This window comes from Gnatocerus cornutus, chromosome 8 (assembly GCF_029298725.1).
Source record: "Gnatocerus cornutus isolate USDA-ARS CGAHR chromosome 8, icGnaCorn1.1, whole genome shotgun sequence".
NCBI lineage: Eukaryota > Metazoa > Arthropoda > Insecta > Coleoptera > Tenebrionidae > Gnatocerus > Gnatocerus cornutus.
Window position 1 is genome coordinate 1716633 of NC_142240.1, and position 23535 is coordinate 1740167.

The window sequence follows — 23535 nt, forward strand, 5'->3', positions numbered from 1 at the left end:
GTTGTCAATTCAGAATTGTGATAACCGAAGTATTTTAAGCCGATAAAATTAGAATAGTCTTTTTAGTACAGAGTGGTTTGATCTACAGTTAGGTCCTTACAATATTCAAAACACCGAAAATTTAGAATTTTGAAATAAAAAAATTAAAACTGTCAAAATTGACAATGCAAAAAAGTAAGGTTACAAATTCTAAGTGGGGTTTTACACCATGTGACAATTAGATGACATTGACGTCTAGGATTTTTTGTCCCCGGCTGTATGTACATTTATGTAGTATGTGTTTATAATATATTACGAGGGCAAATTGAAAAGTTTTCGGCCTAGTCAAGAAAACAAAAGAATATCGCGTAAACAATAATTTTATTTTTCAGTGTAATCTCCGTCAAGTTCAATCCACTTGGTCCACCTATGTTCAAGTGCGTTTATTCCATCACTATAGGCTTTTTTGTCCAACTGGTCAAAATATTCGTTTGTGGCAGCAATCACATCTCCATTGGACTCGTATTTCTTTCCAGCATGAAATTTTTTTAAGTTTGGAAACAAACTAAAGTCCGAGGGGGCTAAATCAGGCGAATAGGCGGCATGGGGTACAAGTTCAAACCGCAACTCATTGATTTTTGCCATGGCGATGACTGATTTGTGGCAGGGAGCATTATTCTGGTGAAACAATTTTTTTTTCTTTGCTAATCCGGGTCGTTTTTTTTGAATTTGCTCTTTTAGCTTATCAAGTAGGGTTGCATAGTATGCTCCGTTTATTGTTTTACATTTTTCAAGATAATTCACCAAGTGAATGCCTTTGGCATCCCAAAAAACTGAAGCTAAAACCTTGGCCTTTTTCTCCTTTAGGAGTCCATTGTTTCGATTGCTGCTTCGTTTCTGGTGTATAGTGGTGAATCCACGTCTCATCCATTGTGACAAATCGTCGCAAAAAATCCACTCTATTGCGTTTAAACAAGTCCAAACACTCTTCTGAAACAGTTTTGCGCGTCAGCTTTTGCTCTAGTCTGAGCTGTCGTGGCACCCATCGCGCGGATAAATTTCTCATCTCCAAAATCTCAGTTAGGATATAATATGTCCGCTCTGTTGAAATACCCACAGTATCCGCTATCTCTATCAACTTCAATCGCCGGTCATTCAATACAACTTTATGGACTTTTTCAACAATTTCTGTCGTAGTGGCTGTTTTTGGTCTTCCTGACCGCGGCCGCATCTTCTGTGCTTTTGCGACCACGTTTAAAGTCCGCAATCCAAGTTTTAACCGTGGAGTACGAAGGAGAAGATTCACGTAATGTACCATCAAGCTCAGTTTTAATTTCTTTCTGGCATAAACCCTTAATATGAAAATATTTACTAACCGCTCGAATTTCAACTGGTTCCATTGTTGCAACTTGCAAAACTTTAGCAACTTTGACAGCCTGTCAAACAGTTATTATTTGATATACATTTTTGTTAATCCACAGCCAGACAGATAAATGTTCAAACAAAATAACGCCATAAAAACATCGGGCAAATTTGTACACTATCTGAGTAAGGCCGGAGACTTTATTCTCGTACATTACTAAGTGGGTAGATGTCTTTTTAACAGATAAAATTAAAATATTTAAATGAAATTATTTTTGCCACCTAATGAATTTTGGTTAATTAATTTGTCTTTAGTTTTTACTGGTTTTATAAGTATAGTATTTAAATGTTTTAATTTTGCTATAATTATTTAATAAAATATTCGACATAACATTAATGGCTAATTTATTAATGCTAAATACGTTTTCAGAAATAGAGAGAAATTTTGTCAATTTTTGCATTGTTTGTATAGGAACTAAGAACAATTACAATTCTTAAAAAGTTATAAAAAAGCTTTGAGTCGATGGTCAATGCCTTTTTAACAAAAATACTCGACTCTGCATTCAATAAATGAAAGGGTAAAAAGTAACAGTATCTATAAAATACGGGTGTCTGGTGTCCCCGCTTACTCTTCCTTAAAAAAAGAATGGTTAGACCACTATAAAATGTGAATTTTTATTATTTATTTATCGATTTATAAAGTTCTTTTCTCGTGTCCACCCCACTAAAAGTCACAAAAGAAGAAGTAATTCTGTAATATTTTGAGAAGAATATTTAATTATCAGGTGCAGAAAACCTTTCAAAAATTGCCATTGCACGCAAAGCGCAATTAGCAATAAATAAGTTTGTTAAAATAAAGAATAAAGAGATCTCGATCCCATATGTCCATAAGCCGCAATGCTAACCGTTCGGCCACTCTGCTGACGTCACATCGAGTCTCCGGCCGCTAGGGGTTGGCTCTGCAACTATTCATCATTAACATCATATTCGAAAATTCTTATAACCTCGTCTTTAAGATTACCACGAATAAGACACAGTAGACAATTTTTTTCACGATTTTCATCGTGCTTTCGACCGTGATCTTTTAACATTTTTAACAAAGTAATTGAAGAAAGAAAGAAAACAATAAAACACTACACATTAGCAGAAAGTGACAAAACGATTCAAAGCCGACTCAAAAAATGCATATCTTGAATCTTAAAACGGCATAACGGTCTAACGGTTTTTTTTCTTTTTACGCCGTGGCAACAAGATATATAATGCAAAATAACCATATGAAAACATATAACCTCATGAAAACAAACAAGTTCTTTCCAACAGTAACATGGCGCAATTCAAAACGCGCCAAGCAAATTATTGGTCTTCTGAACACTAGAGGCCACCACCTTTGTTTAAATCTCGATGCAAATGTTCCGATACGACCTCTGGTGGCGTATTTTAACACTGTTGAGAAGTATAATTGATGTGAACGTGCATAAGAAATAATGCATTTGTCGCCCAAAAAATCATCTTTCTCAGGTGTATTAACATTTTCAAAGCAGTTGTTTAATTCTTTCTAATGTATTTTAATAGATTCATGTGTTGGTAACGCATGATTTACCGTTATTACGTGAAATGGCTCGCATTACAAACCAAACCAGCAAATCAACTAAACAATAATAACAGTGCTTGCAGAAGGTTTTTATTGATAAATCTACTTTTAGACAAGTGAACCAAGGAATAGCGAACGGTTACATGGTGGGTAATTCGTTCTTTGAGGTATAGTAAGTGATTGACAAAGTGCAAACGTAACCTCAAAGGAATGTTACAAGAAAACCAGTTAAAACCTATTAAATACCTCAAGAATGATTAACAAACTCTTTAAGACAATTATTTGGGCGTCGGGGAACCAATGCATCCTAAATTAACAAGAGGAGTTAACAAAGTTTTATAATACAATCATTGTAGTTTGCAATTTTGTCTCAAAACGCTTCAAATCTGGTACACATCGGTTTGTAGGTTCAGATATAACAACAATTACACCCAACGATGTAAATTAACACTGAATATTATAGATAAATTCATGTTTTTTCTAATAAACGACCACAAAAATACACTTTTCAATAACAGATTATGCTTCTCACCCACCATCTTTGCAACGATCGCAGCGCCACCATCGGTCATTTGTTTCGCGAATAGTGGACTTAAGGTTCAAGTGAACCCACAAATAATGACATTCTCCCACGAGAGATGGCGCAATTTAAAATGTAAATGTTACAGTTTAATTTGGTTTTTTATAATTTTATTTGTTTTACCATGATGCTCTTGTGGAGTACTACTATTGATCAATAGGATGCGCTGTTTTGGGGATGAGGTACAGTGGAGTTAGGTAGAATTTTAGGCACGAATTTAAAGTAGAGATTCTACAATATGCTCACATAAAAGAACAGAAATATAATTGAAGGGTTCGGGCGTAAAAAATAATTTTCGGATTTTCACGCAAAACATGTTATTTTATCCATATTTTTACGCGTTAGACTATGCCATAAATGCAACAACTCTAAAAGCAGCTCTAGTTTTTCATAATTATTGTTATAATATTAATTTTTAATTTTTTGAAATATTTTTCGGCTCTTTGTAACTTAACTTAATTAAAGGGTTCGAACCCTTTAATTAAAGATTTTTCCTACAGGTATCTAAGAATTTTAATTTCATAACATAAAAGTACACCACACACTATGATATTAAACATATTAATTTTTATACTTCTTTAATAATTTTTTTTACATTTTTACATACATACATAGAGAGTCAACGTTTTGTAAACATGCAATATTTATTCGTATAAATTTAATTGACAAAATATAATAAAATATAAAATATAAACTTCATTGTTGCTAACAGCAATTATTTTCTTTTTTTGATGTTTTTGAAAATAATATTGTTTTTTTTATTTTTTTAATGTACTTTTAGAAATTTTGTCATAGACATCGTTTCACATATTGTATTCGTATTCGACTGTTTTGTACTGAAATGGTAAAGAAAGTTGAGGTGGAAACGCGTGCAATGATTATCGCTTACCACAGAATCAGCAGAAATAACTGCGAACTCGCAAAAGAATTAATTGTATTTTTAAGTGGGCAAATACTTTTGAGCGGTAGTGTAATTTTAAAAAAATAACTAAAGCAAGTTGAATTATTTAACATCTTAATTCATAATAAGTATAAAAATGTGTGTACAGTCCCAACATTTGGCCTGATTGTGATCTTGGGTGTACAGATAAAAAATAAATACAATTTATGGTTCCCATCAAAACACAAGCGTCTAATTTGACAATTTAATAAAACAATTCTCAGTAAATGGTGCATATTGCTGCATATCTCCAAGCATCAACAATTACTCATATGTATTTGGAATAACAAATTCTTAGACGACATTTTTCTGACATTTAAAAAAAGTAATTTTATACTATTGAAATGTATACGGCAAAATTGTCAAGCGTAATTTTCACTTTAAATCATAGGCGCCCTTCTAGTTGTCATTTTTGACAATTAATGACAGTAGTAGAGTAGTAGAGGTCTCTGCAATGTTACTGCAAAATGTTATCGCAAATCAGCTGTTCGCCGCGTTAAGTAGTGGCAGTGGTGTCGTGTTATGAGGAGCATAACAGTATAATTTTTCATTTACACGTTTTCAAACCTTTACTAATGGCACCTTTAAATTATAAATTATAAAACGCGCAATCAAAACTAATCATCTTAAGAGTTTTTTTCTTGTTGTCTGCGAAAGCCTGCAACTGCAACTTTATTATGACTTCAAATTTCCTATTCTCTACACCTATGGTAGCGACTATCCTTTTCTATGCGCGTGTTTGTTCACATTTAGTTTGGACGGTCTGTAAATACCTATCAACTTTGTTTTGAAAATCATGACGGGGTAATTGAAAACTACATTTATTGTAAGAAGGTCAATTTCAATTAACGCGGGCATGTTTAATTCTTCTGGACCCTACAAATAGTTAATTAACGTCGAAAAGACGACAATTACTTTTTACGATTTCAAGCGAACTAAAGAGTAGATGACATTTGTGATACAAGATGTTGACAATTTGGTATAAAAGTAGTGTCCAATTTTTACTATGAATGTGAAAACTAACTTGGTAAAACAGCATTTTTGTTCCTCAAACTTTGAAAACAATTTGCATAAATTACGACTAAGATATGAAAAAAAAAAATCAAAGATTGGTTCCACAAACTCTCACAAATCGCTAAAAATTACATTTTTAAAGCGAGCGTCACAGCCGCCAAAACTATAGCTAGATTTCTCTGCATCTTGCACAATATTATGAAGGGAAGAAATACAAACAGTAGCAACTTTAAATATGTTTTTGTCTCTGTCAACACATGCATCTTTGGGCTAAAAATAAACCTCCAGTCGAACATATAATTTTTTCTGCATTTCGTAAGAACAAGCTTCATAGAGTATTTTAATGGGCAATGGTATGAATCACATAGCGTGTTTGATGCAGTTTTTTGCCCGTAAGAAAGGAATCTATCAATAAGGCGACGAAAGCGCATTCTATTATGAGATAGAAAAAATAATCTGAATAATTTCCAGGCCGTTTGGGGACACCACTTCCTATAGCATAGTTTTTGATCGAAATGTGTCATAGTATCCCAGCTTTAATTATTTTTTTCCGACTATCCTGTGCTACAAAGTGTATTTGATTGATCCTAATTTATGGTAAAAATATGAGAGAAATATTTAAATAACTTGTATATTGAAAAAAAAAAGAAATTATGGTAGATATTAACGAAAGTTATCAAAAAACACACATTTCTTGAAAACTGTAAATTCAAAAATTATAAAAAAATCCCACATTTTTCTGAGTCTACAAGACAAGTCATGTTAAAATTTGAAGTAAATCTAACCACCAGTTTAAAAGAAAACAGCTAAAAGTACCTGAAAACTAAGTTTTTTGAAATTATCTTCTAAACCGCAGGACAGATTTTTTTAAAAATTTATGTGATGGTTTAGAATAAAATTTTACATCTTCAGGATTTTTTTCAAAATTTTTGAATTTACCGTTTTTGACATAGGGGAACCTTAAATTTATTCTTGGAAAAATAACGCCTACGTGAGTTTTCGGATACCTACACATCAAGTTACTTTTCAAGTGTCTTTTTATTTAAAACTACGTGTTTGGATTTATTTCGCAATTAAAACAGCTGGCGCCACCGCTTAGAGAATCCTTGAAGGACCGCCAATACTCGCGCAAACGTCAAAAAAATCGGTATATGCAAAATCCTTTAGTTGTCCATACTGACAGATCCTTATATTGTGGTAACAGACTAATTTCTAGCCATGTTGCCGTTCAATTTTTAAGAAAAATTACAAACATTTAAGATTTTTTTACTCTTAAATAAAGCAAATTCTTCAAAAGATTGTTTTACATTTTTATTATCCACAATCATCTATACCATAAATAACAATTAATACTGGAATTTTTACCCTGCATTTGAAGAAAATGCAGTTCAAAGAGTGCCCATTCAGATCGATGTATTTTTGTGTGAGAAAGTCCCAAATATTTTTTTTTTTCATGTTTGAACTACTGAAGTGATTCTCTACAACGCTATGAATTCGAAATTCGCGAATTTTGAGACACCCTGTACAGGTGTTTCTGAACACATGACCTGTCCGCATGTGCTTGTTTTCTCTGGGTCACGAGTTTTGGGACACCTGCTCGTTTTTCTTCATCTGTAAACATAAATATATTCAGTCTAGTTTGTTTTTAATTTGTTATGATTATACAGTCGAGCTTACATAAATTTCGTACAAATGGCAATTTGAATTTTGGTTTTGGTGTAAGACAGACCTTTGGTGACAGGAGAAATGTGTCAAAATCGATGTTTACATCAATAAGATAAGTTATTTGTTAAAGCGCGAAAGCAATTTATAATAACCTTTGCGATGATCGAAGTGGTATGTGCGATGAGCCTGTCATGTGCTATGTCATAAATCAAACACTTTAGATGAGTAAGTACGGTGTAGTAGGCGGAATGAAAACACTAGCGCCAAAGTGTTTGTGGGGAGAATTAAAATTGAATTACGATTAGTATTACAATTATTTTTATTGTAATTTCACTTAAGTTCAAATAACTCAAAAATCGCTGTTGTAATTTTTATTTCTTAGTAGTACGTACACTGCACTTTAACTGATGTTCTTGAATAGTTTTATGTATCTTGCAAACGATTAGTTTTCCCCCGGTGTGATCCATTCACAGATTACATTTTTCAGTTTCTTCCTGTTGATTGATTATCGGTTTCGTTATTCATTCTTCTTGGCGATTTTTCGCTAGAACTCTGGTCTATCCATCTATGTATAAGTCCAGATCTCAAAACTTTACATTGTCCTTTATTTTGAGCGTTCATCCTTCCATTTTGTGCCTGTTCATCTGGACAAGAGAATCTCTTGTTTATTCCTAGATAATTGAATGTGTTAACTCGGTTTAGGGAATCATTATTTTAGTATACCTTTCTTTCCTGGCATATTATCTTCGATATTTTGTTAATGGAGAACTTGTTCATTCCTGATGAAAACAGTTCAGTTTGTTTATTCTTTATAGCTGATGATGGTACCTGGACCTGATGTACGTAATGTAGAAAATTGATGTCCTCTGGCTTCAATTAGTGTTAAATCAATTTTTGGGCTCGGATTTACAACTGATTTGAACGTTTTGGAGAATGATAATGTGACAACACCACACATTTGTCTGCGCAGTTTGTAAGTTTGTAACAACCATAACGACTCAATGCTCCTAGCAACCAGTTCGGCCAATCAGAATCATTAGAATCATTCACGTGGCATTTGCAGCGACCGCAGCGGTATCTCACAATTGTGGGGGAAAGTTTTAGCAAAGTTTCAAACCTTCCAAATTTAATCCCGGCCCTCTTAGGGGAACTTTCTCATCTAAAGTTTGATTAATGGTGCTATGTGCCTCTGTTGCAAAGAAATCCAATTTGTGAATGAAAATTTGCTTCTTATGGAGCTGGATTGTGAGTGAGTCAAACAACAAACATAAAAATTTGATGGTGTTTAAATTCGTAGTAAGTCATAAATAAAGGCGATAGACGAATCAGTTTGGTTGTTCCTGACTGATTGTCAACGATTAACAAAGTTATTTTTGCATCAAGTAATTTCTACAAATTTTGACAACGTGACAGTTAGGTTGTCCGGGTTTTATGTGAGCTCGGTTTCTTATCAACTATACAGGCTGTCCCAGAACTCGCGCCCCAGAGAGAAAGGGCTTATGGAGGCAACAATTCTGAACCAAAATTTTGAAACCATAATTTTTTAACTCAAAAAATAACCGAGATAAGACACAAAAACTGTAGCCAATCCCGAAGCCAGAATTTGAACAGAATTTGAAAATTGGTAACTATGAACACATACTATCATCTATTGGTCAGTTAAGCATTAGACTCTCGTTGCCTAGGAAATTGGGATGGCCATTTACTCCACTTCTCGAATAAGCTTTTGGGATTGGTTGTTAACTTTTTATTAGTTCTCGAATACTATTAAACTTAGTCAATTTTTGTTTTGTAATTTACCATCTGTATTGCTGTCGGCACCCTCCCTTGCTCTCTGGGGCGCGAGTTCTGGGACACCTGTATTACACAACCTAAGTGTACAAGGTGTTTATAAATTGTAGCGTTTCAAAATTTGCCGGTGAAGAAGGGCATAATTAATAATGAAATACTTTAGGGACTTCTTCAGATGCTTGGGTTCATAACATCACGGCGTTAACATCGAAGCCAGAGTAGAGCTATCATCTCAAAAACTGAAACGTTAGTTTTGTCAGTATGAGATGAATTTTTGTTTAATTACCGTCATTCCGTTTATCTAACCGTGTATCCGTGTAAGGAATTATTTTTCTATTGTGGCCGCCTTAAGGCAGCGGATCAACCACGTGTTACCGCCTCAGAGTTTCAGCTAGTGGAAGTGCTACAACTTTCCACCCGAACTTCACGTTGGGTTCGGTAATCCCGTTTCAACTTTCCTATCTTCTCTTATCTCTTCACAACGTTTATGTTTCGGTCCCATTCGAGTACAATGGTCCGAACTTCTTCTTCTTTTCTATTTCTATCTAAAATTTCATAAATTAATTATCTCCCCTTTGCGCATTTATTTACCATCTCTTAATATCGGTCCAGTCGCACTTTACAAGATCTAACCTCAAATGTAAACAAGGTACCGGCTTGTCACCTGTCAGGTCATAGGTTAGAGTATCTTGGTACTTTCTTCGATCAGTGTTGGCGACAAGCGTCGCGAGTGCGCATAACTGATTGTGACTTCCGGTGAATTCAAAATATGACACTTTTTCACTACGGGTTTAAGCGATTTATTTTACCGCCTTATAATATCGAGTACCGCGAGAGATTTCCGTGATGAGGAAGACATCATTGTGACTTTCGATATCGTACCACGAGGTGCGGAGAGTGATCCTCATTTCTATCGTCGATCCGCCAGTGGATGTCGTTATAATCGTAGCGTATCGAATAGAAGTTTCTCTAGATTAGAGGTAATTATTGAATTTTTCGCAATACCCGTGTTAATTTTAAATTCCCGTTAGAAACTTCTTTGGGAGAGTCCCACTACACCGCTTGAAATTTCATTAAGCGCCATGAGGACATAGGATTATCGTCCAACTTTTCGGGCGTCCCGATCCTTTTTGCGGATGCCGTTGTCCTCGGCCCATTGCCAGCGATCCAGACAACACCAAAGATAAGTGGTACCCCTTAGTTTCGCGTTCAAGAACCTCAAGTCGAGTTAAGTTGCATCGACGCCTCTTGAGATTTAATTACCTATACTTGTAATTTCCTACTGACTTAGAAGGGCGAGTTGGTAGGCAGTTTCAATGCCCTTACCGACATGTGAGTGAGCGACACATGCCGTAGCGTTAAGCTCGTGTTTTTTGTGTATTCTCATTTTATTTTCATTTTGTAAAAGAAACAGATCTGAATCTTTAGTTATTTGATAAATTGTTCGATCAGGACCTGCTTCACAGATGTCCTGACTTAGCAATTTCACAACACATTTAACTTCGTATTAGTCAGAATTTAACCAACTATGTAAAGTTCATTAATAGACAATTTTTGTTTTAGTAATTTTCATTTAATTCAGTCTTATTTCAGTGACCTTCTGCGGGGGTTGCTGATAGTGTTAAACCGCAGTGGCGCCCATTATCTTTTATCTGCCTGTTTTGGAAATTTAAAAGAATCCTTACTTTGACCTGAATGCTCTCCGGCGAAAAGCTGCCGTTTGCTTTTGTGTTTGCACGGTTCTGAATAAGAAATTGCGACAAAATGTTTCTAGCATCAAGCGTGGCTTTGGAATTCCTGTCGTACACTATTTTGCCGCTTTGTTTTCATGGTAAATATAACTATCTTGAAAATTATTTATAATGTTATTTACTTCAATGACGTTTTAGTTACGGTTTTGTGCCCAAGTTTTCAATTTTTAGGTTTTCAACCACAACTGGAACAGTTTATTTCTCAAAACTTACTTTGCTTCATGTTTGAGGTTAACTGCAAATGTCAGTTGACAAATCGAAACCCACATTTGTAATGAGAGGCAAATTTCTTTAACATTTCATAGCCACCCTTGATGCTAGAAACATTTATAAACACCATGTATTATCAACTTCAAATTTTGGTTTTTGATTTGTTAGTAAAGGGATGTATACGGTTTCAAATAATTGCTTTTTATTTTCTTGACTTACACCATATTTCAACTGAATCTGTTCAACCAAAGTCCAACACATGATTAAATTTTGGGACTGTACGTCAAATTTATGTATTCGATTGTACAATGCAAGGGTATTTTTACGATTGCATGTTGATATGGATATTGTTGACATTGACAGCTCTCAAAGCTAGTGGTCAAAACAATGACAGTGTTTGTATCTTTCTATAAACTTAACCAGTCAGTTAGTAAAGTGGTATTGTTTTTCGTTTCATTGTGGTTAAAATTTAAGGATTTGATCCCCATTTAAGAATGAAATCATTAACCAAGTGGAGGCATTTATTAATTTTAATAATGTGGTTATAATTGTGCTGCTTTTTAGAATCATTAACACTCTCGAATAAAAAGATGCAGTTTAGTACAAACAAATAAGGTTGTATCCAAATAAGTGGTCAATTACTGAAAAGAAGTGAAAGGACCAATGAGTTTCTTTGCTTTAACAACTTCTTGATCCAATTGGTTTTAAGTTATAATATAAGTGAATAATGAACTTAGTGGTAAAGTCTGACTTCATATGAAATATTACCCTAGAACTCGTATTTTTTATTTCTAAGCATTGAGCTACCAGTCTTACGACTAGGAAACCAGTACACAAGCGACCCATCATTTAACATTGAAAAGATATCAGTGGTATCCTCAGAGACCTCATTTGTAGTAGCACAGATTTTGTATTCACCAAAAGTATGAGCACAGCCTTTTACTAATTATGATGACCGTGATCTCGGCAACCTAATACTTAGTATTATTACATGAAAGGGTTTATTTATGTGTAACGTATCAACATACTTTAATTTCTGCTATTTCCTATATAAAAGTTGCTAAAAATATTTTCAATATCCCAAAAATAACAAGTTAACAATGATCACCATTTATTTTTTGAAGAATTGAGTTAAATTACATATATTATATTCAAGCGTTAGTATGTTCCACCGAGCCAAGTTAGAAGGACTTCTAATTCCGTACTATGAACCTCGGATTTTAACCCTTTTTTATATTTTTATACACCGTGGTCCACGAGTGATAATGAGCCTGACCAAACTCAAGCTGCAACCCAACATACATTTTTATAGCATTTGCTGCCAAATTTAAATTTACAACAAGACAGCTGTCAGAGTTTCGACAAATTCTTTCACTCAAGACAGTTTCTAATCGCATGTGGAATGGCATCTCCTCCGACGAAACCTTAAGTAGGTAAAAGCAATGCTAAAACTTAGCAGTCTTCATAAATTAAAAGCATAATAGCGTGAGTAGATTGTTCTGAAAAATTTGTCAACTTTGACGTTCATTTCAAATATCTACGACAGCTATGAAAATGTATGTTGGGTTGCAGTTTGAGTTTGGTCAGGCTCATTATCACTCGTGGACCACGGTGTATATCATTTTAGTGTAGTAAGCATTAAACTCGTTTTCACCAGCAGTAATACAAAATATCGTCGCTGTTAAAACATAGGGGCGTATCTTATTTTTTTCATAAAAAACATTTCTTGGTTAAATTGGATTACTGGAAAATTGCGCTTGCTAGAACACATATATTTCATTTCAGGTCGTATTATCATGAGATTTCTCAATTACCTTAATCGATTTTTGGTGGCAGCATTTTAAAATTAGTAAAAATTTTTTAAAATGTTTTCGAAAATAGGAAAAAATGGGATATGCCTCTATGTTTTAACAGCGACGATATTTGAGGATTGTTTTTACTATCGCTCCAAGTTTCAGTACATTATTCTGAAGAACGTACTGAAGAGTACAAAGATTCCACCGAGCCAACTTAGAAAAACATCTAATCCCATCCTGTTTCGTTCTACTTTTTGATAGGATGAGTTGTATGGGTTGAAGAGCATACAATTAACAATTAAAACATCTATTAACTATGTAGAAATACAGTAAAATGTGTGATTAGACACCGTCCTCTAAGGGACGCTAGAACGAACTGTTGGTATCCCCGGGAGTAGGGGATGCGTGAAGGGTAAACGCAGAGGGCGAGAGTGATTCACCCACCAACTCCTGTTACACTCCCCCTTTGGATTCCTTACTCTGTCCCCAGGAGGGATCCAACTAAAACAAGACCTCAAACACAACATGGGGCCGTGCATGGGTTCCGTAGACGGCGGCGTGGGCACTCCGTAGAGGTTCCTGGAACTTCCGCCACAGCCTCTTTGGCAATCGGGTCAGACAACGCGACGTTTGGTTGAAGGGTTTTTCTTGGACGCCCTCGTTTTCTCAACGGTAAGACCGGAGACGGCGTCTCGAGGCCCTCGACAAATGGTCGTATTGCTGACACGTGGTATCTACCCAACACTACGTTTGGATTTGCGGGATCTGCTACAGTGTAAGATACCGGGCTTGACTTTCCAACAATGAGATATGGACCATCTCGTTTTGGGGCGAACTTGTTTGTAAATGAAGCTGCCGCGTTGCTCAAGGCGTGTACGTCGACAAGGACTTTTTCTCCAACTTCATACCCAGGACTTGGTCGTCTTTTTTGGTCGGCGTACTTCTTTGCCCTGTCTTGTTGTTCATGGACCTCACGAGCATCCTGTAAATTATTAGTTAGGGATTTCAGGTAGGGTGTGATCTCGGCCACGAAATTCTCGTTTTCTATCACCGCCCGAAGATCATTGTGGACCTCAAATGGTGTTCTTAATTCGCGCCCATAACACAAAAACGCGGGACTGTGTCCCAGACTACAATGCAGAGTGGTGTTCATCGCAAACCGAACAGAGGCAATGACTTCACACCAGCGGGTGTGATTCCTTTCTACCAACATAGATATTTGCGTTTTTATATCTCGATTTCGTCGCTCCTCGGGGTTTGCAGCAGGGTGGTACACAGGAGTCAAAATTTGCTTGAAACCCAGGCAGAAACTCGCTTGCTGCATTACCTCCGAAACAAATTGTGTCCCATTGTCACTTATGACTTTACGCGGAGTTCCATATCGTAGAATTACTTCGTCGATTAAGCACTTCGCGCACATTTCGGCGGTAGCCTTCTCCAGCGGGAAGAGCTCGATCCACCTAGTGGCCACATCTTCCACAGCAAAGGCCCATTTTTTCCCACTCACCGAAAGTGGCAAAGGGCCGAACAAGTCCATAGCAAGTACCTCGAACCGTTGCGCCATCACTGGAGTTTGCAACAGACCAGCAGGCTTGGAGTTTTTACATTTGTACCGCTGACACTCTACACATTCGCGAACATATTTGCGAACATCACGCCTCATGGAAGACCAATAATAATGTCGTTGAATCTTCTCTATAGTTCGATCGACTCCCGGATGGCCAGCGAGGGGGGAGTCGTGAAACTCCATAAGCATGTCTTTAGTCATCTGAGCTGGAACCACCAGCTGCGGTTCTTCAGCCTCCGTGTCGGGACTATATCGGTACAAAATCCCGCCTGACAGCAGATAGCCTCTGTCAACCCAACGCGTTGCCTCTTCCTCGTTGCCATCTTCAAAAGTCTTAATAATGTTCGCTACAGTCTCGTCCTTCAATTGTTCTTCCCTGAGATTCGAGGCGGAGACCTGTGGCAAGTTTACTTCCACCACGCGAACATCGATTCCGTTTGATACGGGAGGTCGGCTTAGTGTATCTACAATTACGTTGGTTTGTCCGGGAATATAGTCAACTCCCAGGTCAAAAGACTGTAACAACAAGGCCCATCGAGCTAGCCTTCCAGAAGGTGACCTGAGTGACATTAGCCATTTCAACGGCTGATGATCCGAAGCCACAATAACCCTCGCTCCCTCCAGGTAACCGCGGAACTTTTGCACACCAAACACAATGGCAAGCGCTTCACGCTCCGTGGTTGTGTAGTTTTGTTCTGCCTTTGTAAGCAGCCGACTCGCGTACTCTACAGGACGTTCGTCGGGACCCTCCCCCTGGAGTAAACATGCTCCCAACGCGTAGGCGCTAACGTCGGTTTTTAGAACATATGGCAGTTCTGGGTCAGCCTGGCGAAGAATCGGAGCCGTTGTCAGCATTTGTTTCAGTTGTTCAAAGCTCGTGTCTGTTCGGTCCCCCATGTCCACTGAGTTTTCTTCCTGGTAAGAACCGATAATGGCTGTGCGACCTCCGAGAAATTTGGAATGAACCTCCTGAACCAGCTACAGGTCTGCAAAAAGGTCATTAATTCTTTGACATTATTAGGGGGTGCCATTTTGGATATGGCAGCCACTTTTCCGGGGTCTGTAGAAATTCAACCTTGGGTAATGGTGTGGCCCAGGAACTTTATTTCGGGGCAACCGAAAACACACTTCCGCCGATTGGCACTTAACTTAAAAGTTTTCAGTCTATCAAACACACGTTGTAAATCATTTAAATATTTATCGAAAGTACCAGACAAAACTATGAGATCGTCCATGTAGGCCAGTAAGGTGACATCCGATAATCCTGTTTTGAACCGATCCATTAGTCGTTGGAACGTTGCCGGGGAATTTCGCAACCCAAATGGCATTCTCAGATATCTATACAAACCAAAAGGGGTTACAAACGCCGTTTTGTCGCGATCCTCAGCTCGCACGGGAACCTGCCAAAACCCACTTGTTAGATCTAGAGTACTCATGAAAAATGTCTGTTGGGCAAAATGAAGAACATCGTCTATTCGCGGTAACGGATACCGATCGGGTACTGTAACATTATTTAGTTTCCTATAGTCTACACATACACGATAACCACCGTCTTTCTTCGGAACCATCACTACCGGTGCCGCAAAAGGTGATTCGCACTCCTCGATGATTTCTTCCTCGATCATTTTCTGGATTTCACTTTCCAAAATTGAACGACGCTGAGGTGACAATCTGTATGGAGGTGTCGCTATCATGCCCGTATAATGCGGTGTTCCGCGAAAGGAGTGGGGTCCGAATTTCTTTCGAACACTTTTTTTTTTTGTTCAAGCAGCTCCGCTAACTTGATCTTCTCTTCCACCGATAAAGTCGTTCCTTCATCTTGACGCAGTGGCTGAATGTGTACCGTGTTGACGGGTAAACCACTAACAACTTTTGATTCGTCAACTAGTGGAGACCAGGCCGGATCGTTTCGGAACCGCCATTGCATTTTGGGGAGATCCAAAATGATGTCTGCCATTCTAATAAAGTCGATGCTCAGCAATGTCTTGCTGTGGATGTGCTCTGGTACAGCAGTTAGTGAGACTTGAACTTTTCGATTGTTCAATTCGATCTCAACATCAAAAACCTCGGTTTCCACCTTGATAGGGATTCCATCAGCCATTGTCATGACTTGGGTCACTGTGCGGAATGGGGCTTCGACCAGCTTTAAGTGCTTATAAAGCTTTTGTCCTGCCATACTACACCTAGCCCCTGAGTCCACAAACGCGAGACCATCCTTGCCTGCGATTGAGACTGGTAAAAATGCTCTACATGCCTCACCTACCAAGTCGGCTGACAGTATGTCCATGCTGATGCCAGTGCCTTTTTGCTTTTTATTAGGACATTGGGATCTAATATGTCCTGGTTGGTGGCAACCATAGCATATCAATGCAGGGGGAGCCGGTGCAGTAGTCGTACTCGGTTTTCCCACCTGTGTTGTTTCTCGGGACTTTGTGTTCAATTTCCTACATTCCGTTTGAGTGTGCCCGTAGTTTCTACAGTACGTGCATTTAGTTCTACCACGTCTGGTGTCTTCTTGGCCTTCTTTATCTTCATTCTGTAGATCCTCGATCTGTCTGGCTTTCAAGATCAGAGTCTCGAAAGAATCTACACTGTCCCGCGGTATCATCTTCCGGAGACCTTTATGGAGGAGACCGTAGACCATATCAATTCTGTGCGTTTCGTGAAGCACAGGAGTCGTTGAAAGTTTTGAAAGCAAGGCTCTTGCTTGCCCCAAGAAAACATCTGTAGGCTCACCTTCACGCTGTTCTCTTGAAAATAGCTCCTTGAAAATGCGGTAGTTCGGCTTTCGCTCGCCGTAACTCCTTTGGAGCGCGGCAATTGCTTCTTCCCATGTTGTGGAGAGCGATTTGCATCCTTGCCACCAAGTCGCTGCTGCTCCATCAAGTAGCATTGGAAATCCCTTCCAAGCATTTTCGTCAGAAATATTTACGCAATCCTTGTAGACCAGAATTGCGTCAATAAACGCTTCTACAGATTCACCTTTGGTTCCGGAAAACCTGGTTTTGCAATCAGCAAAGTTTCCTTTAGACGTTTCGTCCGTTGTACCTGTTGTCAATGCTGTGTCAGAGGTTAAACTAATTTTGACGCTAGCCAAAAGCTGTTGAAACTGCTCTGGAGTAAAGGTCAAGTTTGTCGTCATCTTTACTGGTAGCTGTTCTCCTTTCCCTCTTAGATTGTACGGATGCCTATCTGTCATTCAAAGTTTAAATTTCCCGCTTACGAAATGACAGTCGGAAAGTCACTAACTTCAGCGCCACCTATTTTGACAGCTAAAATTCCTACAACGGCAAAAGTCACTAGACAAGCGCGCGCACACACTAATAAGATGGCGGCGAAACGAAAGTCACTAGACTCACCGAAAACCGGGATGGACTGCGCGCGCATCCAAACGCTACTCCCTCGTTAACGGTACTACAACGGTACCAAGGTACACAGTCCTACAAAAATGGCGTCGTCTTTTCTTGTAGTGCACACCGGACCACAATCGCTGGCTTTTCCGAAGACCAATAATCCCTTTTAGTGCTTCCTGTCCAAATTTCTTCTCACACGCTCTTGCTTTCTCACTATGCCGATTCAGCCGAAAGACCAAAAGTGCTCTTGCTGGATAATGGCGGCAATAAGAAAAGCTTCACCTCGCGATAACACAACACATCCTTTTTCGAGCCCAAGTTGGAGCGCCAGTGTTTCGTTCTACTTTTTGATAGGATGAGTTGTATGGGTTGAAGAGCATACAATTAACAATTAAAACATCTATTAACTATGTAGAAATACAGTAAATTGTGTGATTAGACACCGTCCTCTAAGGGACGCTAGAACGAACTGTTGGTATCCCCGGGAATAGGGGATGCGTGAAGGGTAAACGCAGAGGGCGAGAGTGATTCACCCACCAACTCCTGTTACAATACTATGAAACTAGTATTTTAACCATATACAGGCTGTTCCAAAACTCATGACCCATAGAGCAAGGGAAGGTGCCGACAGCAATACAGATGATTAATTTTAAAACAAAAATGGTTAAGTTTAATAGTATTCTATAAAGGATAAAAAATTAACAACCAATCCCGGAAGGTTATTTTTGAGATGGAGATGTTCATTCGACCAATGAATGTGTCCATAATTACCGATTTTAAATACTATTCTCTTTCAGGATTGACTACTGTTTTTTCGTCTTATCTCTATTATTTTTTGTGCTAAATAATTTTTATTTTGAAATTTTGGTTCAGAACTGTTGCCTCCATTAGTCTTTTTTTTTCTGGGTCACTCAACAGCTTCAAAAAAAGTAAATTTCATCACACATTCAACCACTTTTACTATCAGACACACAAATTATAACAATTTTTTCACATTCTATATTTGACTGACTTTCATCTTCCGTCTCGTTTCCTCCAACCATAATTTTATCAGAATCTGTTTAAATTGATGATTCTAAATCCGATTCAGCTAAAGAAATTATAATTGGAGGTATGTCAGCCACACTTGTAAATTCGTTCATATATTTCGCTCAATCGCCCCTAATCAGATTCTCGCAATGCCTTACACAGTTCTGCCACATTTGCACAGCGAACCCTGAGAGACCCTCTTCCGAAAAGGCCCTAACTCTACCTTTACCTGACACCCGCGACCTTGTATGCTTATTGTAAAAATTCTTACACCACCCCTATGCCATTTAAATTGGGTTGTACTCACAATAGTATGGGAGAAGTTTGAGAGTTTTTACACCCTGACACTCAAGCATTCGATCAACACGTATTCTCTAGTTTCGGATCAAGGACTTAATTAGGGCCCTCATCTCTTTCTTTCTCAACCCATCGTCAAAAACAATATTGTGCTCGGCTAATCATTGCTACATGGCGGTTTTATTAGACCTAGACGTGGGCGGTTTATTAAAAATTACGGAGTGATAGACGACCACTTTTCCGTCGAGCTTTTTCCGGTAACAATTGATTTTCTACCCAATGTCTAAAGATGTGTTGGCCCATTGTCTTATGGTAATCCCGATGGTCATTCTTGCTGTCCAAAAAAAATGAACAGCCATTGAGAAAGTCATAAGACGAACTTTAGCTTTACTCGTGAATATTTAAGTTTTAACTCATCTTTCGAAAAATAGAACAGATCATCCAGAGTGATATGCTTCGTTATTTTGGTGAAGTTGAAAATTTTTTTTAGAAAATTTTTGTCGAAAGCCGAAATCCTTGTGTTGTATTTTCTTATTCGAGATAAAAATAAGAACAGAACGTACAGAACGATGATACTTTTATTGAGAACTTTTTATAACTGTTAACTTTCTTTAACTACAACAACACCGTCTATTTTATTTAAATGGATATCCCAATACTCCCCCTCAATTTAATGGTTTAATGGTTAAGCGGATAGAACCTTTGTTAAGATATCAGCAACTTGATCCTTTGTACCAATGTGTTTCACACAGACTTCTTTATTTTGTTGTAGGTCCCTGACAAAATTGTACTTAACATCCACATGTTTCAGTCTCTGATGCTCTCGTTTGTGTAACAGATGAATGCAGAACTGATTGTCTTCAAATAAATATATTAACTGCACCAGTCTTGAGGTTGCTTTCTTGTTATCCAACAAACCGTCGCCCCATCAAATTGAAAAAAAAATCCAGTCGTTGATTTTCTGCTTACATCATTTGCCCTATCTGAATCCACGTAACCAACAAAACTATTCGAATTCTCACTCTCATAGTGAAGACTATAATTCATTGTATCTCTTATGTAACACAAAATTCTTTTTAAACCATTCCATTGATCTTCTGTTGGATTGGATTGAAACCTGCTATAAAAATTAACAGCAGCATTAATATCTGGCCTGATAGTTGAGATAAGGTACATTAGACATCCAACTAACTCTTGATACGGCTTTTCAGAATTTATCAGTTTCGTATTTCTTTCACTTGTGAACGGGGTTCTAATGGAATTTTCGACGCATTGCATTCTTGCATTCCAAATCTCTTAAGTAAGTTTTCCATATTGATCTTCTTCACTTTCTTCACAACTTTCTTGAGTTTACTTTGATTATTACCAGCCACAATCATGTCATATACATAAAGTAACAAATAAATCTTTACACCTTCTGTCTATTTATTTAGTACAAACACTTGTTATATTCTGAAGAAACAAATCCAAATTTCTTGATTAGTTTATCTAAACAACCATTCCATGCACGTGGTGCTTGTTTTAAACCATACAATGAACGATTTAGTTTACAAACTAATTTTGGATCTTCAGTTAAACCTTCAGGTTGCTTCATAAATATCTCTTCATCGATACTTCCATGTAAAAAGGCGTTCTTGACATATAATTGTATAACTTCTAAGCGATTGATTACGTTGATAAATGATAACAATACTCTCATTGTAGTCAAACGTGCAACAGGAGCATACGTTTCATCATAATCATAACCCTTTTGCTGCGAGGAACCTTTTACAACTTACCTCGCTTTATACTTATCGATATTTCCTTCTTCATCTCGTTTGATCTTAAAAACGCATTTGTTTTCAATGATTTTTCTATTAGACGGCTTTTCGACTAATGTCCACGTATTGTTTGCTTTTAATGATTTCATTTCTTCATTTACAGCTTCAACCCAGAGTAATTTATCTTCTCTTTTTTCTATTTCTTGAAAACTGTCCGGAACATCTTCTACAAACGTCTCAGCAATTAACGCCAGTATTGTATACTCTTTAAGATAAAGTGGTTTCCTTCTAACTCGTCTACTTTGGCGAACATTATTTTCCACTTTGTATTCTCCATTACTTTCATAGCTTTCTTCTTCTTTTACCTCCGATTCAAATTTCTCGTCTTCACTTTTCGGCGATTCGAAATCTTGAGTTTCATTCGTCGTATTTTCTTGATCTTCTTCGCAATCTTCCTTGTAGCTGTAACCCGATTTCATATCTTTTATCGTTTTTAGTTCATCAAATATAATATCCACTCCATAAATAATTCTTTCTTCTTTTGGACACCACAACCCATAACCATTTGGGCAATATCTCACAAAAATACATTTCTTTGTTCTTGATTCGAATTTTTCTTTAACAATTTCTATTGGTAGATGTAGAAATGCGATACATCCAAAAACTTTCAGTTTTGTTAAGCTTTGTTTGGTTCCATACCAACGTTCAGCGGGTGTTTTTCCATTTAATGTTCTAGTTGGACTACGATTTATCAAATAAACTGCAGCAAACAGAGATTCTGACCATAGAGATTTGTCTAGTTTTGAGTCCAGCAGCATACATCGTGCCTTTTCTATAATGATACGATTCATTCTTTCGGCTACACCGTTCTATTGTGGAGTGTATCGAATAGTAGTTTCCATCTGAATTCCTTGTCGTTCAAAATGTTGTTTAATCTCATTTGACAAGTATTCCCGACCATTGTCACATCTAAATCTATTAATCTTCAAATTGAAATGAGCTGTGACCATTGCTTCGTATCCTTTAAAACATTTGAAAACTTCTGATTTTGCTTTGAGTATGTACAAAACAGAAAAATGCGTATAATCGTCAATAAATTCCAAGACGTATCTTTTCCCATCATACGATTCTGGAGTAACTGATCCAAATATGTTGCTATGAATCAGTTGCTAAAGACGTTTAGCTCTTGTGCGTTCATTGATGTGCGGTAATCTAGTTTGCTTTCCACCAATACATATCACACATATTCTGGTAAATTTACTTCCTAAATCTGCTTCAATACCATCAGCCATTTTAGACAATTTTTGTAAATTTTCATAACTTATGTGTCCTAAGTCTTCTATGTCATAAATTAGCTTCGAAATCTTTCATTGTAAAAGCTAACTTGTTGACTAACACCAATTCATAAAGTTTGCTTCTTCTAACAGCTTCCGCAACAACTTTTCAATCTTTGATAATTTGACCTTTTCCATTTTCAAAGATTATTTTGTAGTTGTTCATTTCCAGTTTTCTTACTGACAGCAGATTGAGTTTTAATTCAGGAACATATACAGTTTGGGGAATTGTCACCCGATGCATGGAATTAAATTTAATAGAAAGTGGGGGACACCGAGCGAGAAAGAGATTCTTGCATTCTTTCATTCTCACACACATCAAGAAACATGAATTTTTGGTGAGTCCAAGTCGATTAATGGACAAATAGATGAGCGCAACAAAGAAAACAATAATTGCTATTGGAGCGAGGAAGATATAAATAATTTACCCCCATCAGCGCGAATGCATGCGTCGTGGCATTGTTTTATGATTTTAGGCAAGACGAGGTGTTAACATGATTGCTCCTTTAGTAATTCTTCGCTATTAGAGGGATTTGGTCGTTCGAATGCAAAATGCAATTTTATTTTTTTATGAGTAATGATAGGCATTGTCTTTTTTAATATTATTTGAGTTACAATTTTCGAGAACTTTGGCGCTAAAATGCGTTGAGGGGAGTACTACCACCCACTGACACTACTTCTCTCCCACTTCTTATTAAAATTGTTCCCATTCATCGGGATCAATTCCCCAAACTGTATAACATTTTTGATAACTATCAAATTCTCGGAGTTTTCCAAAAAAAACTTTTATGTAGATATCGCCAAATTTATCAGCAATTAAAAATTGACCAGTTTTGGCACTTCTGATTTTGACAGGAACTTCTAAGAGCTTGACATTCTTCAAATATTTCTCAGTTTGTACCAAATGTTCTAATGCACCTGAGTCTAAATACCAACTTGAATCTTCGTCACTTACAAAATTGAGGGTTTTTGCTGGAAAAGCATAAGCACAATGCCCATCTCAGTTTTGGTAGATGTTTCGTTTCGTTTACGTTGAGGCAATTTACATTCTGAACGCTTATGACCAACAATTCCACAGTTGTAACACTTGTACTTGAATTTCCCTTCGTGATATCTTGTATTGCCTCTTCCTGCTTGTGTGCTAAATGCAACATTTGGTTGATTTTCTCCCTTCTGTTTGTTCTTGTTAGTATTTTTCTTCGTTTCTTCCTCTAATAATCTTTTCTTCACAAACGTTATTGTCAGTAATTCAGATGATAGAGTTTCTAATGCTGTCACTACGGTATCATATTCTGCAGGCTTTGATAACAGAAGATGGCAAACTAAATCATTCTCTTCGAATTTTGCACCTGTCGAACGTAGTTCCCTAACTGTTTTGTCGAATTTTAAGAAGTACTCACCTAAGGATTGTGTTCTTGAGTTAATTTTCATCGAGAGTAAACTTTTTCTGATAAGTAACTGTGATGACAAACTTCTCTTCTCAAATGTTTTACATAATTTTTCCCACATTCCAAAA

At 37.2% G+C, this 23535-nt stretch overlaps 1 protein-coding gene across 1 annotated transcript; it reads right to left on the minus strand.

Annotated features, from left to right (window-relative positions):
- Positions 1-7712: 7712 nt before the first annotated feature.
- LOC148169353 (uncharacterized) lies at positions 7713-9214 on the minus strand. The gene is made up of 6 exons (XM_088044164.1): positions 9209-9214; positions 9000-9002; positions 8538-8585; positions 8399-8475; positions 7855-8281; positions 7713-7802 (listed from the first exon to the last, which is right to left on the minus strand). Exons 1-5 carry the CDS (start codon positions 9212-9214, stop codon positions 8038-8040), a joined length of 378 nt encoding a protein of 125 aa, XP_087900290.1. The 3' UTR covers positions 7713-7802; positions 7855-8037.
- Between the last annotated feature and the right edge of the window lie 14321 nt (positions 9215-23535).

Coding starts and splice junctions, on each gene's coding strand:
- LOC148169353 (XM_088044164.1), bottom strand. Junction 8,476..8,537: donor CCGGACAACCTAACTGTCAC/GTTGTCAAAATT, acceptor GTTGACAATCAG/TCAGGAACAACCAAACTGAT. Junction 8,282..8,398: donor AAACACCATCAAATTTTTAT/GTTTGTTGTTTG, acceptor TAGATGAGAAAG/TTCCCCTAAGAGGGCCGGGA.